This window comes from Podarcis liolepis (assembly GCF_965112155.1).
Source record: "Podarcis liolepis genome assembly, chromosome: 8".
Taxonomy (NCBI): Eukaryota; Metazoa; Chordata; class Lepidosauria; order Squamata; family Lacertidae; genus Podarcis; species Podarcis liolepis.
In genome coordinates, this window is record NC_139560.1 from 34,888,991 (window position 1) to 34,911,052 (window position 22,062).

The following is a 22,062-nucleotide window of genomic DNA, read 5'->3' on the forward strand; positions in this document are numbered from 1 at the left end:
ACGACCCACTGGATGGGGTGGAAGAGAATGTCTCTACCTTCCCCCAGCGTGCTTTTCTGTCATTTTTGTGCTACGGAGCTGAAACAGAAGGGAGGGAAGCCATCACTCTGGAGCAGCCTATAGGTACATTCTAGATAAGTGTTGCACATGATTCAGCCATTCCCTTTGTAATTTCCTAATTGAATTTTTGGCCCTTGCCTGTCCTGCCAATGGATAAAAGGCAGCCATTTCTCTTGATTAAATTGCAAAGAACAGAAAGAACAAAGTGTTGGCGGGGGGATGATTCCCAGGGCTATTTGAATCCCTATATGCTGAGATCCCTGATTCTGTTCACAGGAGAAATTTAGGCATAAAAATGTGAATTCATGCTGCTAAATTCTGAAAACTGTCCCAGAGTGTTGGCATGAAGTGTTCAGTCTCCATCAGTAATGACTGGCTTGCAAACACATTCTAAATCTAGACTTATAATCTTATGGTCAAGGTTATCCAGTGCTTTTCTTCTAGGAGAAAAAGGTGCCAGTACTACGTACCCTTGAGGACCCCCAGGAAAAAAACCACGGAGGTTATCTATACTGGGATATCCTAAAAACAGCAGCAGCAGTAGTAACTGCAGTGATATGGTTTTAGGTGCTTGAAGTCTTGCTAACAGAAGGCTGGCTAAAGCCACTTAGAGCAAAGGTGGGTAAGCTATATGCAACATCTGCTTTTTATCTGGTCCCTGAGCTGTCCGGGACTGCACCCCTGCTATCCCAGATGTGGTGATTTGGATGTTTCTAGACATGCTAGACCAAAAGATGCAGCTGTGTTGCTAAGGCCCTTTTAGTGAGAAACAGGAATGCCTTATGAGGCTAATTGCCTCCTGTAGGATTGCACAGCTCTCGCAATTGCTCCACATCTGGAAACCTCTGGGAGCTTCCTGACAGGTGTTTTTTGTGGGGTAGGGGGAAGCCATACACTTTAAATGTATGGTGTGTATGCAGCCCCAGTTCCAACAACCAAAGTGGATCATTCTAGGTTGGGAATGTAATGTGACCTGCAGGTTGAAAAGACACTTGATTACCGGTAAATCACGATATATTTTAATAGCAAACTCAGTTCTCTCAGTGCCAGCCCTTATGTAGCCAAAACCACACAATGCCTACACATGAGGGAGATATCAGTAGGCTTGGCACAGGCCCAAGGTTTGCAGAAGTACAAAAACAATTTAGGGGGAAAACCTAAAAGAGGTGGGGATTGCAAAACAAGTCAATGAGCATGATACCAGTGGGTATCAAATGTTGTCTGACTGTTGGCAGGAAAAACAGAAATGGGTGGAATGGAGTAAATGGAAACCTGAGCAGGAATACTCCTTACTGTAACATTTTGTTGCAGGACCCATTTGTAACTCATAAATAGTAATGCATACTAAGACTGTTGCAGAGCTTCGTGGTTTTGTATAATGTAGAGAACTATAACCTGAGATGCAGAAATGCAAAAGACAGAACTAATGTTACCTGAAATATTAGGAAAGCTTTAAAATGATTTTTTCACCTAATACTGATTTTAAAAAATCTCTCACGCCCTCCTCTTCCTTCATGGCATCTGATTTTAACTTGGAGTATTGGCCTGCCAAATAATTTCCATGTTTGCAAACTCCGAGACAGACTTCTCAGCTTACAGACGATACTCTTATTTGCTATATTACACCACTCAGACCAATTGGTCAGACCAAGTTACCTTGACAGCTCTACTCTGAAGCAACTGTGCTCTAAACTGTGCTTTTCCAAAAGTAAAGATTAAATTCAGTGAAGTCTGCTACATTGTATAAACCTAGATGATGATAATAAGAAGATGCACCCAAATCCATGGAAGCAGGCTTCTGCAAATGAACCACCTTTTGAAATATGTCCTGCATGTATAGGAATGCATTGTACAAGTGCTGTTGCTGGATTTCTGGTCCAGAGCCCAGGTCTGCACGAGTGGCTCCCTTTGCTGAATTGGGATCATAGGCTCAAAAAAGCAGACAGCAAAGCCAGCTCTGATAGTGCCAATTGCCTCATTTTGGGGGGTAGGGGGCTACATCTAGAACAGGTGACCAATGCTTTCAAAACTGGCAGCATCAAACCACCTCCCAAGTGACCATGTACAAAGCCCAATTCTACACACAAGCCTCTTTGGAATGTAGGCACAGTATTTTCCTAATGGTTAGTAGGAAATGGTCTTTAATAGACTACAGAGCAACAGGACTGTGGTGGTTCAGAACATCAAAAGAAAAATTCTACTGACACATCCCTGCAGTACTAGCAGTTCTTTTTGAAAGTCTGTCCCCAGTGTGATGTATTGGTCAGGCCAGACGCTGCTTGGCTGATAGAGTCTAATGTGATCACAGCAGGAGCTGCTTAGGCTTCAAGGCCATGTCATTTCAATTAGAAAGGTGAAAAATAAAACATTTGTGTGACTAGGGTGACCATAGCAAACCACAGAAATGGTGCCTGCTTCACAGGCACACTAAATCAAGAGAAGTTACAATTTATCCTCAAATTACTGTAATAGTAAACATATTTCTCTAGAATAATTCAGAACCAGCAAAGCGGCTGTTAAAGGATCGCATATGTTTTGGATTTAGTATTGTTGACAGTTGACAGTATTGTTGACAGAATTCCTGCGATAGTTTAGAAAGTCTGGACAACAATAGTTGTGGCTAGACAATGGGGACAGAGTATTGCCAGCACATAACTCAGGTGCTCAAAAGTTTGCACTGGTTTGCACCTTACACTACTGGGTCAGGTTAAAAGTTATTATATTAATTTACAAGGCCCTTAACAACTTAGGTCCAGGGTACCTTAAGGATGGCCTGATCCCTTATATCCCTGCTTGATCACCAAAGGCTTTAGCAGAGTCATTGTTAGTGGTTCTCCACAGCCTGGATGCATAGTTTGCATCAGCAAGGAGCTGATGCAAAGAGCCAGTGTGGTGTAGTGGTTAATCTTGGGCTAATCGTAATCTTGGGAACCAGGTTCGCGTCTCTGCTCCTCCACATGCAGCTGCTGACCTTGGGCTAGTCACACTTCCTTGAAGTCTCTCAGCCCCACTCACCTCACAGAGTGTTTGTTGTGGGGGAGGAAGGGAAAGGAGAATGTTAGCCGCTTTGAGACTCCTTCGGGTAGTGATAAAGCGGGATATCAAATCCAAATGCTTCTTCTACTGTTGAAATGAATCCTTTATATAGTTTGCATGGTTTGAAAGTGCTTGTTTTAAAGGAATTCACTAGTGGAGAATGAATGCAAAAGGGAACATTTTGCCTATGCAAAAAAGCACAAATAATCTTTAATAAAATAGGGGTGGGAATATAAATGTTTCAATGTTAGCTCCACTGTGTGGACACTAAAAAAATCTGCATACATGAAGAGCACTCATCTCACATTAAACACTTGCATGGAATTAAGCACTAACATTTAACATTCTTCTCCATTCAGCTTTTACACCACTAGCAATTATTAGAACAGCCCTAATCTCGGAGTACTTTTTGCTTTCTGTTATTTCTGCCTATGTTTACAGACAGCATAGGTATTCCCCCCTGCCCCCATTCTTAATAGTCTCACACAATCTCATTTCTGGGATATAAATTATATAAAAGGTAAATATGATTGTGCATGATGCGCAAAAAGTGGACAGAGCAAAGTTTCTCTCTCACACATTATACTAGAACCTGGGGCTTTCCAATGAAGCTACATATTGAAATACTCAGGTCAAACAAAAATAACTACTGCTCACAGCAAATGGCTAAACTATAATCTCACTCCCAGTAGTCAGTGGACTACTGTGTCAGAGGTACCATGCCTCTGACAAATATATTGTTGGGCAACACAAGTGGGGATAATGTTATTGCACCCTGGTCCTCCTTGAGGCCTTGCCATGAGCATCTATATGTGTATAGATTAAATTTTATCAATGTTTAATTGCTTTTTAGATTTCCCCCTATGTTTCCAGCAGTTCATATTTTTATCTGTAAGCCACCTTGAGTCCCATCAAGGAAAAAGGCAGGGCATAAACAAATATATAATCATAATAATCTAACTCGCCACTGTAAGAACAGAGTGCTAGATGGGCCTTTGGCCTGACCTAGAAGGGCTCCCACTAGGGGGAAGAATATGTAGTTATTTCAATTACTCAGACTTAGTATCCATAAGGTATAGCTTGCGGGCTGAGAGAACAGCAAATCCAAGAGGCGACAGGATTTGTTTAGTCGAAAGCTGCAGTCTGATGTACTTGCCCCGGAGAAATACCTATTGATCGCATCGAACTGAGCTACATATGTCACATTAAGCGTCTCGACAACTCTCTCCCTCATCCTACCCCTCGTCAACTCACTGACGCCATAAACCACGAGAGCAAGTCGTGAAGCATTCTGGGAAATGTAGTCTCTTTCGCGCCCCTGTCTATTTGATCGCGCTCGGCCCTTCGCGGCAGAAAACACTACATTTCCCGGTCGTCCTTGTGCAAAAACATCCCTCTTCATGGCTCTCGGTTTTTCCTGTACCGCGTTGCATGTTGGTACCGGTAGTCTTTTAATCACCGGGATCCCTATTCTACAAGACCTGACTTCCTGGGCGGAGGATACTACATTTACCGTGTGCCTCAGCCCGCCGCGCTTGCGCCGTGTGCATGGAAGGAGGGGAGGGGAAAGGCCGTTACGTTGCGGGCAACGGCCAGGGCAGTGAAGCGGCAGTCAGTGTTGGTGCCGGAGGCTTCCGCGTTCACTGTTGGGGCTGGTGCGCCGCGTCAGGACGAAGGGCGGCTTCTGTCAGGCTCTGTCCGTTACGGTGGGGAGGGGAGAGGGGGCATGAAGCTGTGAGGGGCCGCGAGCCGAAGGGAGCGGGGAAGGAGAGCGGCCGCAGGCAGGCGAGAGGAAGAGGAGGAGGAGGCGCGGAGCGATGTCTCAGCCGCCTCAGCAACATCCGCCTCAGCAGGAGCAGCAGCCGGTGGCCGCGCCGGTCTCGAAGAAGAGGGACCGGAGGATCTTCTCGGGGACTTGCCCGGATCCCAAGTGCCAGGCGCGGCTGTTCTTCCCGGCGCACGGGCCTCTGAGCAGCGGGAGCATCGAGTGCACGGACTGCGGGCAGCGCCATGAGCAGCGGCAACTGCTGGCGGTGGAGGAGGTGACGGACCCGGACTTGGTGCTGCACAACTTGCTGCGGAACGCGCTGCTGGGGGTGAGCGGGGCGGGGCCCCCCAGGAAGAACACCGAGTTGGTGAAAGTCATGGGCCTGTCCAACTACCACTGCAAGCTGCTGTCTCCCATCTTGGCCCGCTATGGCATGGACAAGCAGACGGGCAAGGCCAAGCTCCTGACCGAGATGAACCAGGGGGATATCTTTGACTGCGCTCTTCTGGGCGACCGTGCCTTCCTCATTGAGCCTGAGCATGTCGACACGGTAGGGTATGGCAAAGACCGCTCTGGCAGCCTTCTCTACTTGCACGACACCTTGGAGGATATCAAGAAGGCCAACAACAGCCAGGAGTGCCTCATCCCGGTCCACGTGGATGGGGATGGCCATTGCTTGGTGCACGCGATCTCCCGGGCGCTGGTGGGCAGGGAGCTGTTCTGGCACGCTTTGCGGGAGAATCTCAAGAAGCACTTTAGGGAGAATCTCAGCCGCTACAAAGCTCTCTTTCATGACTTCATTGATGCGGCAGAATGGGAAGACATCATAAACGAATGTGATCCTTTGTTTGTCCCCCCAGAGGGTGTACCAATGGGCCTTCGAAACATCCACATATTTGGATTGGCCAATGTACTGCACCGGCCCATCATCCTCTTGGATTCCCTGAGCGGAATGCGTAGTTCAGGAGACTACTCTGCCACTTTTCTACCTGGATTGATACCAGAAGAAAAATGCATGGGAAAAGATGGCATGTTGAACAAACCTCTCTGTATTGCCTGGAGTAGTTCTGGCCGTAACCATTATATTCCTCTGGTTGGGATAAAAGGTGCTGCTTTGCCTCAATTGCCTATGAAATTACTTCCTAAAGCTTGGGGAGTACCTCAGGACCTTATTAAAAAATACATCAAATTGGAAGATGATGGTAGTTGTGTGATTGGGGGTGACAGAAGTTTGCAAGACAAATATTTGATGAGGTTGGTTGCTGCCATGGAAGAGGTTTTCATGGATAAGCATGGCATTCATCCCAGTTTAGTAGCTGATGTACATCAGTATTTCTATAGAAGGACTGGTGTAATAGGAGTTCAGCCTGAAGATGTCACAGCAGCTGCTAAAAAGGCAGTGGTGGACAACCGCCTTCACAAGTGTCTCATTTGTGGTGCCCTTTCAGAACTTCATGTTGCTCCTGAATGGTTGGCTCCCGGAGGGAAACTGTATAATTTGGCAAAAAGTACCCATGGCCAGCTAAGGCCTGATAAAAATTATAGTTTCCCTCTTAACAATTTGGTATGTGCCTATAATCCAGTTAAGGATGTACTTGTACCTGATTATAACTTGAGTAATTTGACTGTCTGTAACTGGTGCCATGGAACATTGGTGCGTCGTGTCAGAAATGATGGTTCTGTTGTGTATTTGGATGGGGACAGAACTAATACCAGATCGACAGGTGGTAAATGTGGTTGTGGATTCAAGCATTATTGGGAAGATAAGGAGTATGACAATCTCCCTGAAGCTTTCCCAATTACTCTAGAGTGGGGTGGGAGAGTGGTGAGAGAGACGGTATACTGGTTTCAGTATGAAAGTGATCCTTCTCTAAACAGCAATGTGTACGATGTTGCAATGAAACTTGTTACCAAGCATTTTCCTGGAGAATTTGGCAGTGAGATTCTTGTCCAGAAAGTTGTCAATACCATTCTACATCAAACAGCCAAAAAGAACCCTGATGATTATACACCTGTAAACATTGATGGTGCTCATGCCCGAAGAGTTGATGATGTGCAGCAAGGGCAAGACTTGGAATCTCAACTTCCAACCAAAATTATTCTTACTGGTCAGAAAACAAAAACATTGCACAGGGAAGAGCTAAATATGAGTAAAACTGAAAGAACTATTCAGCAAAACATTGCAGAACAGGCACCTATAATGCAGAAACGCAAAACAGAAAAATTGAAACAAGCACAAAAAGTGCCACCTAGAACATCTTCCGCAGGTTCTGTTCCTGATGGGCCATCTTCTGCACCTGCTACACCTACAAAGACTCCTTATTCCCCAACATCTACAAAAGAGAAGAAAATACGCATAACAACAAATGATGGGCGGCAGGCCATGCTCACTTTGAAATCCACAACCACATTTCTAGAACTGCAAGAAAGCATCGCTAGAGAATTTAATATTCCTCCCCATTTGCAATGTATTCGAGTTGGCTTTCCTCCCAAAGAGCTTTTGCCACCCAAAGAAGGGCAGGAAAATGAACCTGTTCCTCTACTGCATGGTGACAGAGTAACTATAGAGATTCTCAAAGGCAAGGAGGAGAGCAGCCAGACCGCTTCAGTTCACTCGGCCCATGCTGTGAAACTTGATGATGTTGCTGTTACTAGTAAAATTGCTTCCAAGGAAATCCAAGAACAAATCGACAAGGAAATGTACTCTCTGTGTCTTCTAGCAACATTTATGGGTAAGGAAAAGACTTTTCACTTTTCAAAGAGTAGAGATATGTCTAACTCTGAATTTTATAAAGCTAGAAATCCATACATGATCTGACCAACTATTAGATAAATACAAGTTGGTGTCATAATTCATAGAATCATAGCTAGAAAGGATCCCAAGGGTCATCTAGCCCAACCCCCTGCAATGCAGGAATCTTAACACACGGTCAGTCCTCTAATTTGAAACCATACCAAACCCTGCTAAGCTTTGGAAATGTGCTAGTAGTTTTATTGCTGCACAACTGTTCCTCCTTTTAAAAATAATGAAACTACTTTTTTTTAAAAAAAGTACCTGTAACTACTGTTTCAGCCAGGGGTGAGAACTTGTGGCCCTTTAGACTTGCCTCTGCCAACGTGGCCAGTGATGGGAATGATAGTTCAGCAACATTTAGAAAACAGCAGATTCCCCAACCTTTGTTTTAGGGGTATTTGAAAGCCACTTTTCTCCTCTCCCAGCTTTATCTTATGTCTTCATTTGTGTAATGTTGTGCTCTGATAACTGGACTTTTCTCAGTATTCCTAATTTTTCCTCATGAAGAAATTTAATATTCTAGTAACTAGCTAGAGTTTTTGTGTGTCAGGATTCTCACTTGCTTCCTCATTTGCTTCCTTTGCTATAAATACTATACTTAAAGCATATATATGAAGCTGTGAAATATTTACTGCAACACCTCATCTTACTTCCTGTCTTAATTTAAAGCATAACAGGGTTTTGGTGAAGTAAAACAAACTTAAAAGCAGAACTGCTTGTCCAGAGAGTATATATAATATACATATTTCTGCTATTCAGCCAGCTCTATGGAAGGTTATATTTTAAGAAACCTTTTAAACCAAATTAATTGGCACTGTTGCAAATAAAATCAACGTATTGCAGTCTTTGCCATTAACTTGCAGGGTGCATGACATCAAAAGTATTGCTTGGTTTCCAGTCAGCTGAGGCATTTTTTAAAAAAAGCCCCCCCCCCAATAAAACTCTTGTGATAATTGCAGAATGGCGTAACATTTGCACAGTGTCATGAATGTTTTTGGCACTCACAGTTGCATTATCTGTGCTGCTTTGAAAATTAGGCTTGTGTGTTAAGGCACTAAAAATAAAATGATGGAAATGACTGTTCAAAAGAAAATGGAAGTTTCTGTGTGTAACTTTATGAACCGAAAGCTTAATAGTGAAACGAAACTGAGTAGAAACTATGAAACAAAACTGAAACTGGCAACTTTACTTCTTTTAACTGAGAACAAACCTTATGAAGTGTTGTGGTCATATGACTTTTGTTATTCAGAGAAAAATATCTCTTCAGCTGTAACCATTTCTTAACAACCATGTCTTTCCTAGTAGTTCTTGTTCTCATCTGAATATGAAGTATAAAGGTAGTATCTAAAAGAGATTGTGGCTGCATGCATGTCAGGAAGCCTTTTAAGAAAAGAATACAGTGGTACCTCAGTTTAAGAACAGTCCTGTTTACGAATGATTTGGTTTACGAACTCCGCAAAACCAGAAGCAGTGTCCTGGTTTGTGAACTTTACCTCAGTCTAAAAACGGAATCCGAACGGTGGAAGGACACTGGTGGCAGGAGGCCTCATTACGGAAAGCACGCCTCCGTTTAAGAACGGTTTTAGTTTAAGAACGGACTTCCAGAATGGTTTAAGTTCATAAACCAAGGTACCACTGTATTTAGCACTGGGGAAAAAGTCTGAAACAAAACTGTGGGTTACCTCATGTTCATGCAAGGGGGCTGGTTGGGAGGAAACATTGCATGGCAGAAAGGAGATGGGAAGGTAGGCGTTTTAGGTTTAAACAAGACAAGCACGCATACTATGTGAAGAGTAGTCAGGGTGAAGTTGGAACCTTTGTAGCAATTGCCTATTATTTCTATGGAAGAACTGTCTCATACTTGGAGGACTGTAACCTTGTTCAAACAAGCATGAATTGTTGTTATGAAAAAATGCTCGCTTGACCCTTGGAACTGCATTCTTCAACTCCTCTCCCTCTGCATGCAAAGAGGAGATTAAAAGTTTTCCCTTTTGAATTAACAACAGTTCCTCATAGTGTCCAAACAGAACAAGTCATGGTTCTCTATCTGTGATTGGCTAAAACAAATAGGCTATCAAACCACTTCTTAAAATCCTGGTTTATTAACTGCTACAGTTAGAACAAGCCCCGGTTCTGAGAGTTAAGTTAATGTAGCTTGAGTTTTCTATTAAGATATATTGGCAGAGTACTATTCTCTTTCATTGATGCTTAAAATCAAGGTTGTCTTGTATTCCTCCAAGTACCCAAGTACTCCTATACATTCAGTAAAATGTGTGTAGCTAAATGCTGTGTTGGTAATACTTTGTCATGTGTGAAATGGCCCTTAGGTTCCCAGGGAAACTAAAAGAGTGACTCCTATTGAGATGTGATGACCAGGGAAGGGAGGCGGGAACCAGGGGAAGAGACTATTCCCCCCCTTCTTTCTCTGGACCTTCATATCTTTAGCATGCTTTCCATTTGCCTTCATTGTAATATTGAAAGTGGGACCTGAAAACTTTATCTTTAAATAAAATTTTGTGTGTCTTCACATGTTACAGTATAGCTGAAGTATCACCATCCTGACTCCTCTAGAAGATGGTAGAACTCAACTGCGGTCTTGATTTCTTGGTTATGCTAGAATGTGGTAGAAAGTTGGTAGAAAGACTTTAGTGACATGCTGGGAACAGGCATTTGTATTTATATATAAATGAAGTTCATATTTTCCTACCAATTATAATTATGCTAGTTAACTAACCCTTTTTTTCTGTTCCACAGGAGAAGATGTCTGGTCTTATGCAAAAGGACTTCCTCACTTGTTCCATCAGGGTGGTGTGTTCTACAATATAATGAAGAAAACAATGGGTATGATTTCTAACTATGTGCTTGTGTATATCATGGTTTTTAAGAGAAAATTATTGTGAAGCTTTAATTTCGTGTACATATGTATACATATAGTGGGGAGGGTGTTGCAACCATGCCATGTGTACCCCAAACGAGAAGGCAAATCAGGGTGAGACTCTGTCTGTTCAGGGCAGACTCTGTTGTTCCCTAGTTTGATTTTGCCATTAACAAGTTGTGTCAGGGCAGATCAGGGAGTTCTCATACTGCAAGTAGCTCTGTTACTTTCGTTTTTCCAGAAAGTTCAATACCATGCACAACATCTCCTTTGTTGTTTTCTTTTCTCAAAATCGAAACCAAACTGACTGAGGAAACACCCAGAGCTCAAGAGGGGAGATATGGAGAGGTGGGAGGATCTTTTGTTTTGACGGACAAGTCTAGCCTTTAATCACAATTTCACTCCCTCAAAAGGAGAGAACAATACATACAATTTGTATGCAATTCTGCTAGAAATAAAACACTCTTAAAAAACCCCAACAACTTAAATGTTTCCTGGCACTAAGTCCACTGGTTGGGTCTGCCTGAACTTTGGCAAGCTTAATCCACTCTGGATGAGCTCCTTTGCCTGCAAATTACACCCACTTATATGAAAAGGGGGGAAATATAGCTATTTTTTTAAATTCCCCTTTATAGTTATGGGAATAAAACAGCTTCAGGTTTAACAGATCAGATTCAACCTGAATAGCAAATCAAATCAGAATGACACAGAGCAGCTCAAACAGAGGAGGATGCTTTAGAATGCTACAGATACAAAGCCATTGATGTGGTTGCGGCACACACTTGCTATAGTAGAGAGAAATGTATAATGCTTCAGGCTTTAAAGGAAATTGACAGAGTGGGTAAAGGTCTGTAAGGACTTCTAAATTAGTGGTACTGTTGTCACAATAGTTTTTCTTGAACTAAATTGTGTGCACGCTCATTTTCTTGATTGAGGAACAAAATCTGTGTTATAAGCCAAAATCAAGAACTGAAAAGGAGAATGTGATACAATTAATCCTGAAACATAGAGCTTCAATCTAACTAGCTGCATTTGCTGGTCTCATTGTGCAGCAGGTCATTCCACTCCACCCTTTTACTTCTGTAGTTCAGAGAACTTTCCAGAATGACATACAGTGGCTCAGTTTGCACATCACATTAAGGTAAACCATGGTTTATTTTAAACTATAATGTGAATGAGCAGAATTCCCAGGGCACTTCTCACCTGCTGCTGCTGTGCCACTGACAAAACAATCCAGAGCCTAGCTTGTCATGTCTTCTGAACATGGCCTCATGGTTTGTTTGCTCCAAACAAAACACAAGTGGTAACCCAAGGTTTATTTTTAGGTTACTACATGTGTTTTGTTTGAAAGAAACAATCTCAGACTTGAGTTCAGAGGATACAAAAAGGCAGGATCTCGATTGTTTTGTCTGCAGCACAGCTATGGAGAAAGACCGCTGCAGGAATTTTTTATCACTATGCACCAGTCCAGTGCTTGTTCACCTTACAGTTTAAAGTCTTTGTTTATATTATGCTTTTCCTTCCATCAAGTCAGAGTTGTGACAAAGCCTCAGAATTCATTCTCTGTGTGTATCCACCCCTTTCCACTGCCTTTTATTTTATTTTTTATTTCCCCCCCCCCAAGCCCATAAAGCTGAACACGCATAAATTGCAGGCTTAATGTACAATGTAATATGTTATTCAGAGTGCATGCCTATTACACATATGCAGACACACTTTTGAGGCTGTAATTACCACATGAGTTCAGCGTTTTCTCTGCCCTCAAATTGATCGTTTTGTTTTCTATACAAGTTTAATAATAATAATAATAATAATAATAATAATAATAATAATAATAATAATTTTTTTATTTATATCCCTCCCTCCCCAGCCGAAGCCGGGCTCAGAGCAGCTAACAACAGTAAAGATGTTAGAATCCTTTCAGTGTTCCATCTTTTCTGCCAAGCTTGACATTAAGTACCTTGAATGAGAACAGGATTGCTTTATTGTTGAAAAAAACATTAGATAATTATCTTTGTTCTGACAACTTGTCCCAGTCTGCACTATGACATCTAAAAGTTCATTAAAAGATGCTAATAATTGTCAGTGCCCACTGATTTCCGTTTCGTTACCTCTAAGCCACTCTCCTTCTTTCTGGTTTTCTACTTTCCTGTGTGCTTTATATCAGGGGTGGACAAATGGAACCTGCCCACCCTCCATATGTCATTTTGATAGGTGGGTGGATGTCCAACCTGTCAATCACCTGATGCCATAGGATGTCAGGTGATTCAAACTTCCAGCTTCAAGCAGAATCTTATCTCCAGTCTTTGTGCTGTGGTCCAATAGTGTTAAGATCAGAGATAATTTATTATTAAATTTATTATATTTCTCTGCTGCTTTTTACTCACACATCACAAAGTGGCTTACATACAATAAATAGCAATAACATAATAGAACATCACAATTAAAACATAAATCATATAAAATAATTAACAAATCATGAGTAAAAGCAACCATCTTCTATAAAACGCTATTAACAGAACAACTTTAAAAATAGACACAAGCACAACTACAAGATAAAAAAAATGTGTCTGCACTTTGACAATTTACTATAAAAAGCAGGCAAAGGTTTATCTTCAATCTTAGTACTAAGCATCACAGTGTTAGGATCTAGGCTTGGAGATAACAAATCTTGCTATTTGATGTCATATACCAATTGACTGACAGTTGGGTGTGGTTTGCCTAAAATGGCCTTGCAGGCCACATTCAGGGGCCTGGCAAGCCTAGTTAAGCCCATGGGCCAGCAGTTCTTCACTGCTGTTAACAGTGTTTCTACCAAATTCTGCCTCCTGCCAACCTAGCAGTTTGAAAGCACGTCAAAGTGCAAGTAGATAAATAGGTACTGCTCCAGCGGGAAGGTAAACAGCGTTTCCGTGCGCTGCTCTGGTTCGCCAGAAGCAGCTTAGTCATGCTGGCCACATGACCAGCTGTACACTGGCTCCCTCGGCCAGTAAAGCGAGATGAGTGCCGCAACCCCAGAGTCATTCACGACTGGACCCAACAGTCAGGGGTCCCTTTACCTTACCAAATTCTGCCACTTTGGTTACTTAAGGTACCTGATGACTTGCAGAAGATATTTTGCAATATTAAAATGGAAATACTGGAATGTAATATACATGGCAATCTTTTATTACATTTCAGTGGATGTATCTAAAGACTGCTTTCTCCTGTATAGTCATTATTTAAACTTCAGACTCTTGTTTTTCTTACAAATGTGCTCTAAATCAGAAGAGCAGGTCACAAGGATTGTATCTAGTGTAGTGACAAATGTATAATTGACCTATTCAGACTACATTGAATAGTTCCAATTCAAGTTTTTACAACCTTTTGTTGAAGATAATGAGAGAGTACTAAAGAGAAAGGATAAAAGTAGTGTTTACTGCTTAAGTCTTTTGTTATGGCATTTACTGCCCAAACAAGCCTGTCTTTTAATGTCCCCTTTCACTTTCAGAAATCTGCTCTATAGCTCCATTCCAGAGGGCATTTGCTTTTCCAGAACTTGATTTTAGATGTAGCAGCTGTGTGTTTAACTTAAGAAATGTATATTTTATCTACCATGATGTTTATATGTAACATCCAGGAGCAGTAGCAGTATTCCAATGTGCCATTGGGTAGAGTCTGTTACATTCATGTTCTGCTTCTGGATTTCCTAAAAACATCTGGTTGGCCATTGTGGAAAAAATGATGCTGGATTAGATGGTCCTTTAGGGTCTGACCCAACAGGTCTGCTCTTACGTTTTTGTTTTTTCCTTAGTTTTTGGGTTTTTTAGTGCTATATGGGTTGTGTCTGAATCAGAGGATGACTCAGCAAAATTAATTGACATGACTGACTAACTAGGTCCAGTAATTTCAGTGGGGCCACTCTGAGTTGAACATAGTTGGATACAACCTTTTGTGCTTATAATGTGACCCTGGTATGCTTTGTTATCTGCTTCACAGCCATCATTAAGAAGCAATATATAAACTTAAAAATATCTCTTTCCCCTTTCTGTAGGTCTGGCTGATGGTAGGCATTGTACTTTTCCACACTTGCCTGGTAAGACCTTTGTGTACAATGCAGCAGAAGATAGAGTGGAACTTTGTGTGGATGTTGCTGGGCATTTTCCTGTGGGCGCCGATGTTGAAGACTTGGTTAAGGAGGCCCTAAGCCAAGTGCGAGCAGAAGCTTCTTCAAGAAGCCGGGAAGCAAGTCCTTCACATGGACTCCTAAAGTTAGGTAGCGGTGGCGTAGTTAAAAAGAAGTCAGAGCAACTTCACAATATAACAGCGTTTCAAGGGAAAGGCCATTCATTAGGAAGTGCAGCTGGTAGCCAATCACTTCATCAAAGAGCTAGGGAAGCTCCACTGTTAAGAAAGCAAAGCACAAGCACAGACTTCAGTCCAAGTTCTGCTAAATCTGAGTCTTCAGTGTACACAGGTGATTCTGGAAACAGTGAGCTAATACGGATAGCTCCTGGAGTAGGAACCATGAGAGACAGCAGGCAGCTTGATCCTAATTTGATTGAGGCACAACGGAAAAAATTGCAGGAAATGGTTTCTTCGATTCAGGCTTCAATGGACAGACACATGCGGGATCAGAATACAGAGCAGTCGGCGACACAAGACTTCTCTCAAAGGAAACTGGAAGCCGCAAGTCCATCTATTAAAACAAGGAGCCCTCAGACTGGTTTGTCTGAATCCTTTTCTTTATCAAGTGGCAGCGGACATCTGAATGCAGAAACAACTGACAGTAACATGTCAAATGCAGTGGGAACAACATTCTCCACAAGATCAAAAGCACAGAAGGGAAATTCTGTGGAAGAGCCTGAAGAGATGGATAGTCAAGATGCAGAAATCACTAATACATTTGAGCCAATGGATCATTCATGAATAGTTAACAACTGATGAAATACAAGAGATTACTGTGCAAATGTAATGTTTGTTGGCTGGGCCACATAAGATTAGTAATTGAATCTTGTATGTTTCAAAGATTATATCTTACTCATTGCATGATAGCAAGTGTGTGATAGACAATAGCTTTTAATATGCCATTTTGCTGCCCAGGTTAGCTCTCAGTTACCTGTAAATTAGTTATTAGAATATGCACTGGGATGAATATCTGCTGTAGATGTGGGTTCTTTTTTTGTAATTTTATTTCTGTTAAAGTCTTAATCCTCCAGCCCATGTGAAATCATTATGTTTCAAAGATTAATATGTGAAAAGAAAATCTGACAAATGTAGTGTGTTGGTTCCAGCATACAGAGGCATTCCCTTAGATCTGAACACTTTGCATCCATTTAGATTTTCAGGTTTCTAAAAAACCCATGTATATTTATTGAGATCTCTTTAAAAGTTGTACATTTAAAGAATGATAGGGCAAAGTGCTATATAGTATAAGATGAATCTAAAGCAAAGGTGATGCAGCAATGCATGGCGGACTGAGCCAGCACAGCTTTTTCATTGCCCTGTTGGCTAATGATTGCATGTTTAATTTTGAGTTGGTAAAGTACTATCGTGTGCTTTACATTGCAAAGGCAGTAGTATGCAAGTATTTTAAGAAACTGCAGCAGGCTAATAAGGAATTGCTTTTTGTGCAGGAAGATTTTGGAAAATAACAGTTGGTTATCAGTGCTGGCTATTAACACTTTCTAAGCATGTTGGATTAATGGAATTTAACAGAAGTTTCATCAGATTTTCAGCGATATAGTAAGTTTCTTTTTGACTCCCTGAAATGGGAAATCCTTAGTGTTTCACTTTTATGCAAGTCTTCATGCATCACGTTGATTAAACTGTCATCCACTTAAACAGCATATTCATCAGATCTGCAGTGCTATTTTTTACTAAGCAGCCATAGTATTTGCTCTGTAAAGATAGAATATTTATCTTGATACTGATGTTGCACTTTTGCCTCTTTGCTTATTTCTATTTTATGTGCATTATTACTGCTTCATCTAATGAAAATAAACTTGAAACAGTAAACGACTTATAATACAGAAGAGATACTGAAAAGAAATCTGAAGTGCTTAGCTATTGAAGCCAGTGTTTACTCAACATGCAAGTTTTACCTGGTCCACAAATACTAAGTTTGTATTAATGTTTATATTCTGAAAATATGCTCACACTTTCTGCAGTTATAATCACACAGGAAACCTCTAAGCAATGCTATGATAAAATGTCCCAAGTAAGGGAAGGTTTATTTTTTATATGGGAAATTAACCGAAGGTAAAACTGCCTTGGTTCATTCAACTATATTAATCCATTCAAACACCCTTTTTGCTTTTCTCATTCAGGGACTAAATCTTTTGTTATTTCATGCACTGCTTATATATAAAACATACAAATACAACTTTCATAAATAAATGATTTCAAATATATAGTTTTGCTGCTTAATTTGGTCAAGAAATGAAATATGTGATGTAAATAGGGAATTCTAAAATTGATCATGCCACACAGAACAGGATGCTTGAGGCGGAATATAAAAAACCACTGTAACTTCTAACAAACGCACAACCAGACTTGTGGCCATGGCCCAAAGTGTTTTCCATTTGCAAGGGATTGTGCAGGGGTGGGTGATATTGGACTTTCTGGCACAGCAATATCCCATGCCACAGTTTAAAAGGTAGCTTTTAATATATTATGAGATGGCTTGTGAGACAAACCAGAATGTAACTACTCTTTCTCTGACCATATGGATATCTGCACTGGATATCTAAATCCTGAAAATTCAGTTAACATCTCTGGCTTTTATCACATAAGCTTGGGAATTCCAGTATTTTTGGAAATATTTTTGTGGGGGATTTATAGCACAGAGCTACGGTTCCCAGGATTCTTTGGATGAGAATCATGGCCACTGCTAGCTTAAAATTGGCTTGGATTGTAGGGTTGATAAACAGCCTGGTGGTTTGATATTTTTCTTCTTAGCTTGGAAATACTTTGGTGGTTTTTCATTGTGTGCAAAGGAGGATAATTGTCAACATCCTTAACACAAAAATGCATGTATAAATGAGCAAGAGCTGTAAAGTTGGGAAGGCATGGATGATTTTATAATTTAATGTGGTGTGAACTAAGAGTTAAGTACCTCTTTTCTGTTCCTTGTAGAAATCCTTTCTCTTGAGGAATTGTGTTATGACTCTTCATTTTTCCCTACTCAGAAAATAAAAATACAAAGTTATTCACTTTGTATTCTTGCTCTTGTGTGATGTGTTGAAAAGATGTTTGCAATGCTCTGTTTGTAAAATGAAAATAGTAAAGGATTAGGACAGGGCTGAGAAACCTGTGACCTTCTAGATGCCATTCAACTTAATCCACCCCAGCCAGCATGGCCAATATTCATGGAAGGCCACAGGTTTTCCCATCCTGGCTTAGGAGTGTTATGGAAAAAATACTGCTGTAGCTGTAAGTATGTTGGGGAAGGTTAACATTTAATTTTTTATATTGCAAGTGTGCAATGTAGGCTTATCTCCATCAGAGTTAATGGGATTAATGTGCACAAATAAATGGTGGTCTCATTCACTTGGATGATACATGGTTGCCACTAACGTGATATATTTCACTTAGTGAGCTTAAGCACATGCAACTAGTTACAGGATTGCAGCTTCAGCGAGTGATTGAGAGTCCTCTATAAAATGAATTTATGGAAAATCTCAGATGTGGCAAGGGGATGCCTGAAGTGCATTTCCTTTAGACATTTCAATATTCTGTCTATTATTCACCAACCGTCAGGCTTTCTGATGTGTGTGGGTCTAAAATTTGACAATTGAAAGGCCATGGTTTTCTTTCAAACACTGTTAAGTCAGTCAAAAAAGCTTGTTCTTGAACAGCCAGTTTAATGTATATATAAAAATATGAATGGGAAGTGGGAATACAGTAGTAGTACAGCAGCACCAATACACTGGTTTACTCAGGAGGGAGTAAATTCTGTACAATCAGAGAAGAAAAATGAAGAAGTAAGTGCATTCTAGAAATTTCTGGAATTGCTGCATACTGATTTGCTTTCCATTAGTAGTATTTTAGTGGGTATACAAGGTGCACTTACTACATTACTGTTCTATATTTCTCTGGAGAGTCAGCCCTTGGATGTTTCAGCTTTAAAAACTTACCGTAATTATTTCACAACTGAAAAAATGGCTTGCTCACTTAATTTCACTTTTGAATGTTTGTTGTACTATACTTCTACCCAGCTAAAAATAAAGTAGCAAGGTGTAACAAAGTTTCTGATTTTTACAAATAATATTTGATCTTTCCCCTTCTTTGCCTGTATAATGTTAGCTTTAAATAATCTACATTTTCAGTTGAAATTGACTTGTTATAGGGGCAGTATTTAGTTGCTGTGTTTGTGTCCAGACATGACGTCTATTCTTTGCTTTAGTAAAGATCACAGAAGACCATTGCTGCAGCTGTATACTAACTGCTATAGAAAGGATGTATTTTCCAAAACCAAAATGGTTTTTTTCTGAAGGGACAAATTTGAGTATATCTGCATAATGGAGGGCTTTGATGACTGCTCTTCCCTGTGCGCATGCAACCCACCTAGATTTCATATAAGCCCAATGTGTGTGAATTATCTCCAATTTCCACCAATTCTAGTGGAACTCAATTAGGTGTATGCTTAGAATTCAGATCTAAGCTACTTTTTCTTTGGGTCAGTTTGACATGCTGGATGCTAATCAGACTGTCACAACCTCAGTTTGGGTACTGACATTCCAGCAAAAAGCTTTGTTCAATATATACTTGTGAATATCCCATAGTATTTTAAAGTATTGCATTTAAAATACTTTAAGGCAGCATTCCAACTTTGCCCCTATGATTGTAGTAAAGTTAAAAGACTGAACAGTGATTCGTATTTTTAGATTTTATTTTAATGAAGGTTATTGCCAGGAAGAGAAATAGTGCACTTTTGGAAGTAATTGAGTAAAAAAAAATGTATAAATAAGCATTAGTACTGTATATATTTAGGAAACCTTTGAAAACAGCAAGTGCTTTACAAATTGAATACAATTAGAATAGCAATGATACCATGTTCACAATGCTGGCTGTTCAGCACACTCAGATTTTATTTGTGATTGCTGTACTAATTTGTTTTTTTTATCTGTATTGTATCAATAGTGTATTATAACAGTGTACTATATTACACTTTATTGTACAGTATTTGGGATTTTCTTTGATTGCTATATTAAAAACATAAGCTAAACAACTTTTTCCTAATTTCTATACCAACATTATTGTTATTAGTAATGTGGGCAAAGGCCAGCTTTTTCTGTCTTTTGTCAGAGCTAGCTGCTATGGCTGGGTGGAAGTGAGCCACACGTGAGCAGCAACCATTGGTTTTCACCTGAACAGATCTGCAAGCTGTTCTTCCATAATTGTGTCCATGAATTTATTTTTTTAAATCGTATTTCATTTGTCGCCATCTGGGTCCCAAAGCAGCTTAACAAAATGAAAGCGTACAAAACATTAAAAACCTACATTACACATCTGATATTAAAACTGCAAAAAACAGCATTAATGGTGCAAAGGCCTGGACTAAAATATTTTAACCAGGCATCCAGAACATATTGAGGATAGTGCCTGCCTAATTTATAGTGGGAGTAAATTCTGTAGAGTTGGATGCGATTCATCCCTTCCCATACCTTGAGTATGGGAATTTTATTTTTATTTTTTATTGACCACATGAGAGGTCAAATGTTGATGTAGCCAGTATGTTTTAATGATTATATCCCAGGATTGCAAGCAGAAGAGCAAATGTAAATAAGGCTTATGGGAACTATTTTTCAGAATACTGGATTCAGAGGCGGGAAAGAGCCTGTGGAGTTTCTGCTTCTAAATATTTATCGGGTTTGTACTCTCTTACTCCCATAAATTTGCATGGGTAACTTACAGACTGTATCCATTAATACCTGGCTCGTCTTAAATTTGCTTCACTTCAGAGAAGCATACCTTCAGGAGATTTTTTGGATTACAGGATGTGGGCAAAGGGTCAAGGCGGAATGGCTAGTTCATGAGCTAAAGCTGTATGAGAAACCTGTGGCCCTTCAGAAGTTGCTGGACTGGTTCCCATCATTCCTAACCATTGGCCATGCTGGCTATGGCTGATGAGCACTGGAGACCAACACTTGAAGGGTCACTGACAGTAGCGGATGGCGTGGTGTGCCACTGTTCACCTGATTCTCTAGGTGCATGTGGTGCAGCTGATAGTGCGAGATAAAGGGGCAAGGAAGCAGTGAGATCAGTGTAGTGCAAGTGCACCAGTGGAGCGCTCCAACAGGTATGTTTCCCCTGTATGGACATTGCCATCTCCTGGCCTCTCTACTTCACAGCAAGCAACAATAAGTAAGCACTGTATAGATCAGGTGAGCAGCAGCCCCCCATCACAAGGCCTCTCCATGTCACAGTTTTCCCACCCTGAGTTAAAAGGGGTGTGCAGAACAGCCTTGGTGCCTATGCAAAAAGCAGATTAATGAAAAAGGGTGTATGGTGTTGTTTTCTTTCTTTGAAGGACAAGTGTTTTACAAGTATCTATAGCAACACTGTTTGGAGTCCTGTGCATGTAGCTGAAACAAAACCGCACCACTCAAACTACGTGAGATGTACCAGCAGACGTAAGGGGTAACCTTGAGGCAGGCACAAACAATAACAGTGGAAAGAACTGGTAGGGAAAATCCCTAAGCAGGGCAGCTGCTACCCCCAAACCACCCGCTAACAGCTCAATGCAAGAATGACATGCTGCCACAGAAGGAACTGCCAACCAGGTGAGATAGAGTGGAGTGGATGGAACAGAAAGATACAAAATATATTGGATAGAACTGTCTCATTCTCTGTATAGGTCACTTCCTGGTTCACTTCCTGATCCTTATGTGGAAGAAAATGCATTAATTCAGAGTTGTTAATCTTTGCTTAGCTATAATTATATATCAAAACATTTTCAATTAGGACTAGTCAAGTACTAATGTATAATGAAAACCATTCTAAAAGATTACCTAGTTGTATAATAATAATAATAATAATAATAATAATAATAATAATACAGAGAATAATCAAAATCTGCTGGGGGACATAAGTAGATAACAACCATAAATGTCATGATATGGACTACATGACTACAAGCCTGGAAAACTCCCCCCACCCCCCTTCCCCAGCCTGCTCTTAGCCGCTAGTAACTACAGTAAGCTGCTGACAGCTTGTCTAGAATTGCATGGGTGTAATCATTGGGGAGTTGAATCTACAAATGTCATGTGGTGCTGCATTTGGGTGATGTGTTCCAAGTGAATGTGGATGGCTGCACTTAGAATTGTGTTTCAGCCTCCTTGAAGATACAGTGGTACCTCGGGTTAAGAACTTAATTCGTTCCAGAGGTCCGTTCCTAACCTGAAACTGTTCTTAACCTGAAGCACCACTTTAGCTAATGGGGCCTCCTGCTGCTGCTGCGCCGCCGGAGCAAGATTTCTGTTCTCATCCTGAAGCAAAGTTCTTAACCCAAGGTACTATTTCGGGGTTAGTGGAGTCTGTAACCTG

The 22,062-nt window shown here is 40.8% G+C and overlaps 1 protein-coding gene across 1 annotated transcript; it reads left to right on the forward strand.

Annotated features, from left to right (window-relative positions):
• Positions 1-4,459: 4,459 nt before the first annotated feature.
• On the forward strand, positions 4,460-19,741 carry VCPIP1 (valosin containing protein interacting protein 1). The gene is made up of 3 exons (XM_083518126.1): positions 4,460-7,596; positions 10,413-10,499; positions 14,567-19,741. Exons 1-3 carry the CDS (start codon positions 4,914-4,916, stop codon positions 15,439-15,441), a joined length of 3,645 nt encoding a protein of 1,214 aa, XP_083374252.1. The 5' UTR covers positions 4,460-4,913; the 3' UTR covers positions 15,442-19,741.
• Positions 19,742-22,062: the final 2,321 nt, after the last annotated feature.

Excerpts from the sequence above, each read along its gene's own strand:
- VCPIP1 (XM_083518126.1), top strand. The coding sequence starts at position 4,914 with ATGTCTCAGCCGCCTCAGCAACATCCGCCTCAGCAGGAGCAGCAGCCG. Across the intron at positions 7,597-10,412 it reads TCTTCTAGCAACATTTATGG|GAGAAGATGTCTGGTCTTAT; the intron begins GTAAGGAAAAGA and ends TCTGTTCCACAG. Across the intron at positions 10,500-14,566 it reads TATAATGAAGAAAACAATGG|GTCTGGCTGATGGTAGGCAT; the intron begins GTATGATTTCTA and ends CCCTTTCTGTAG.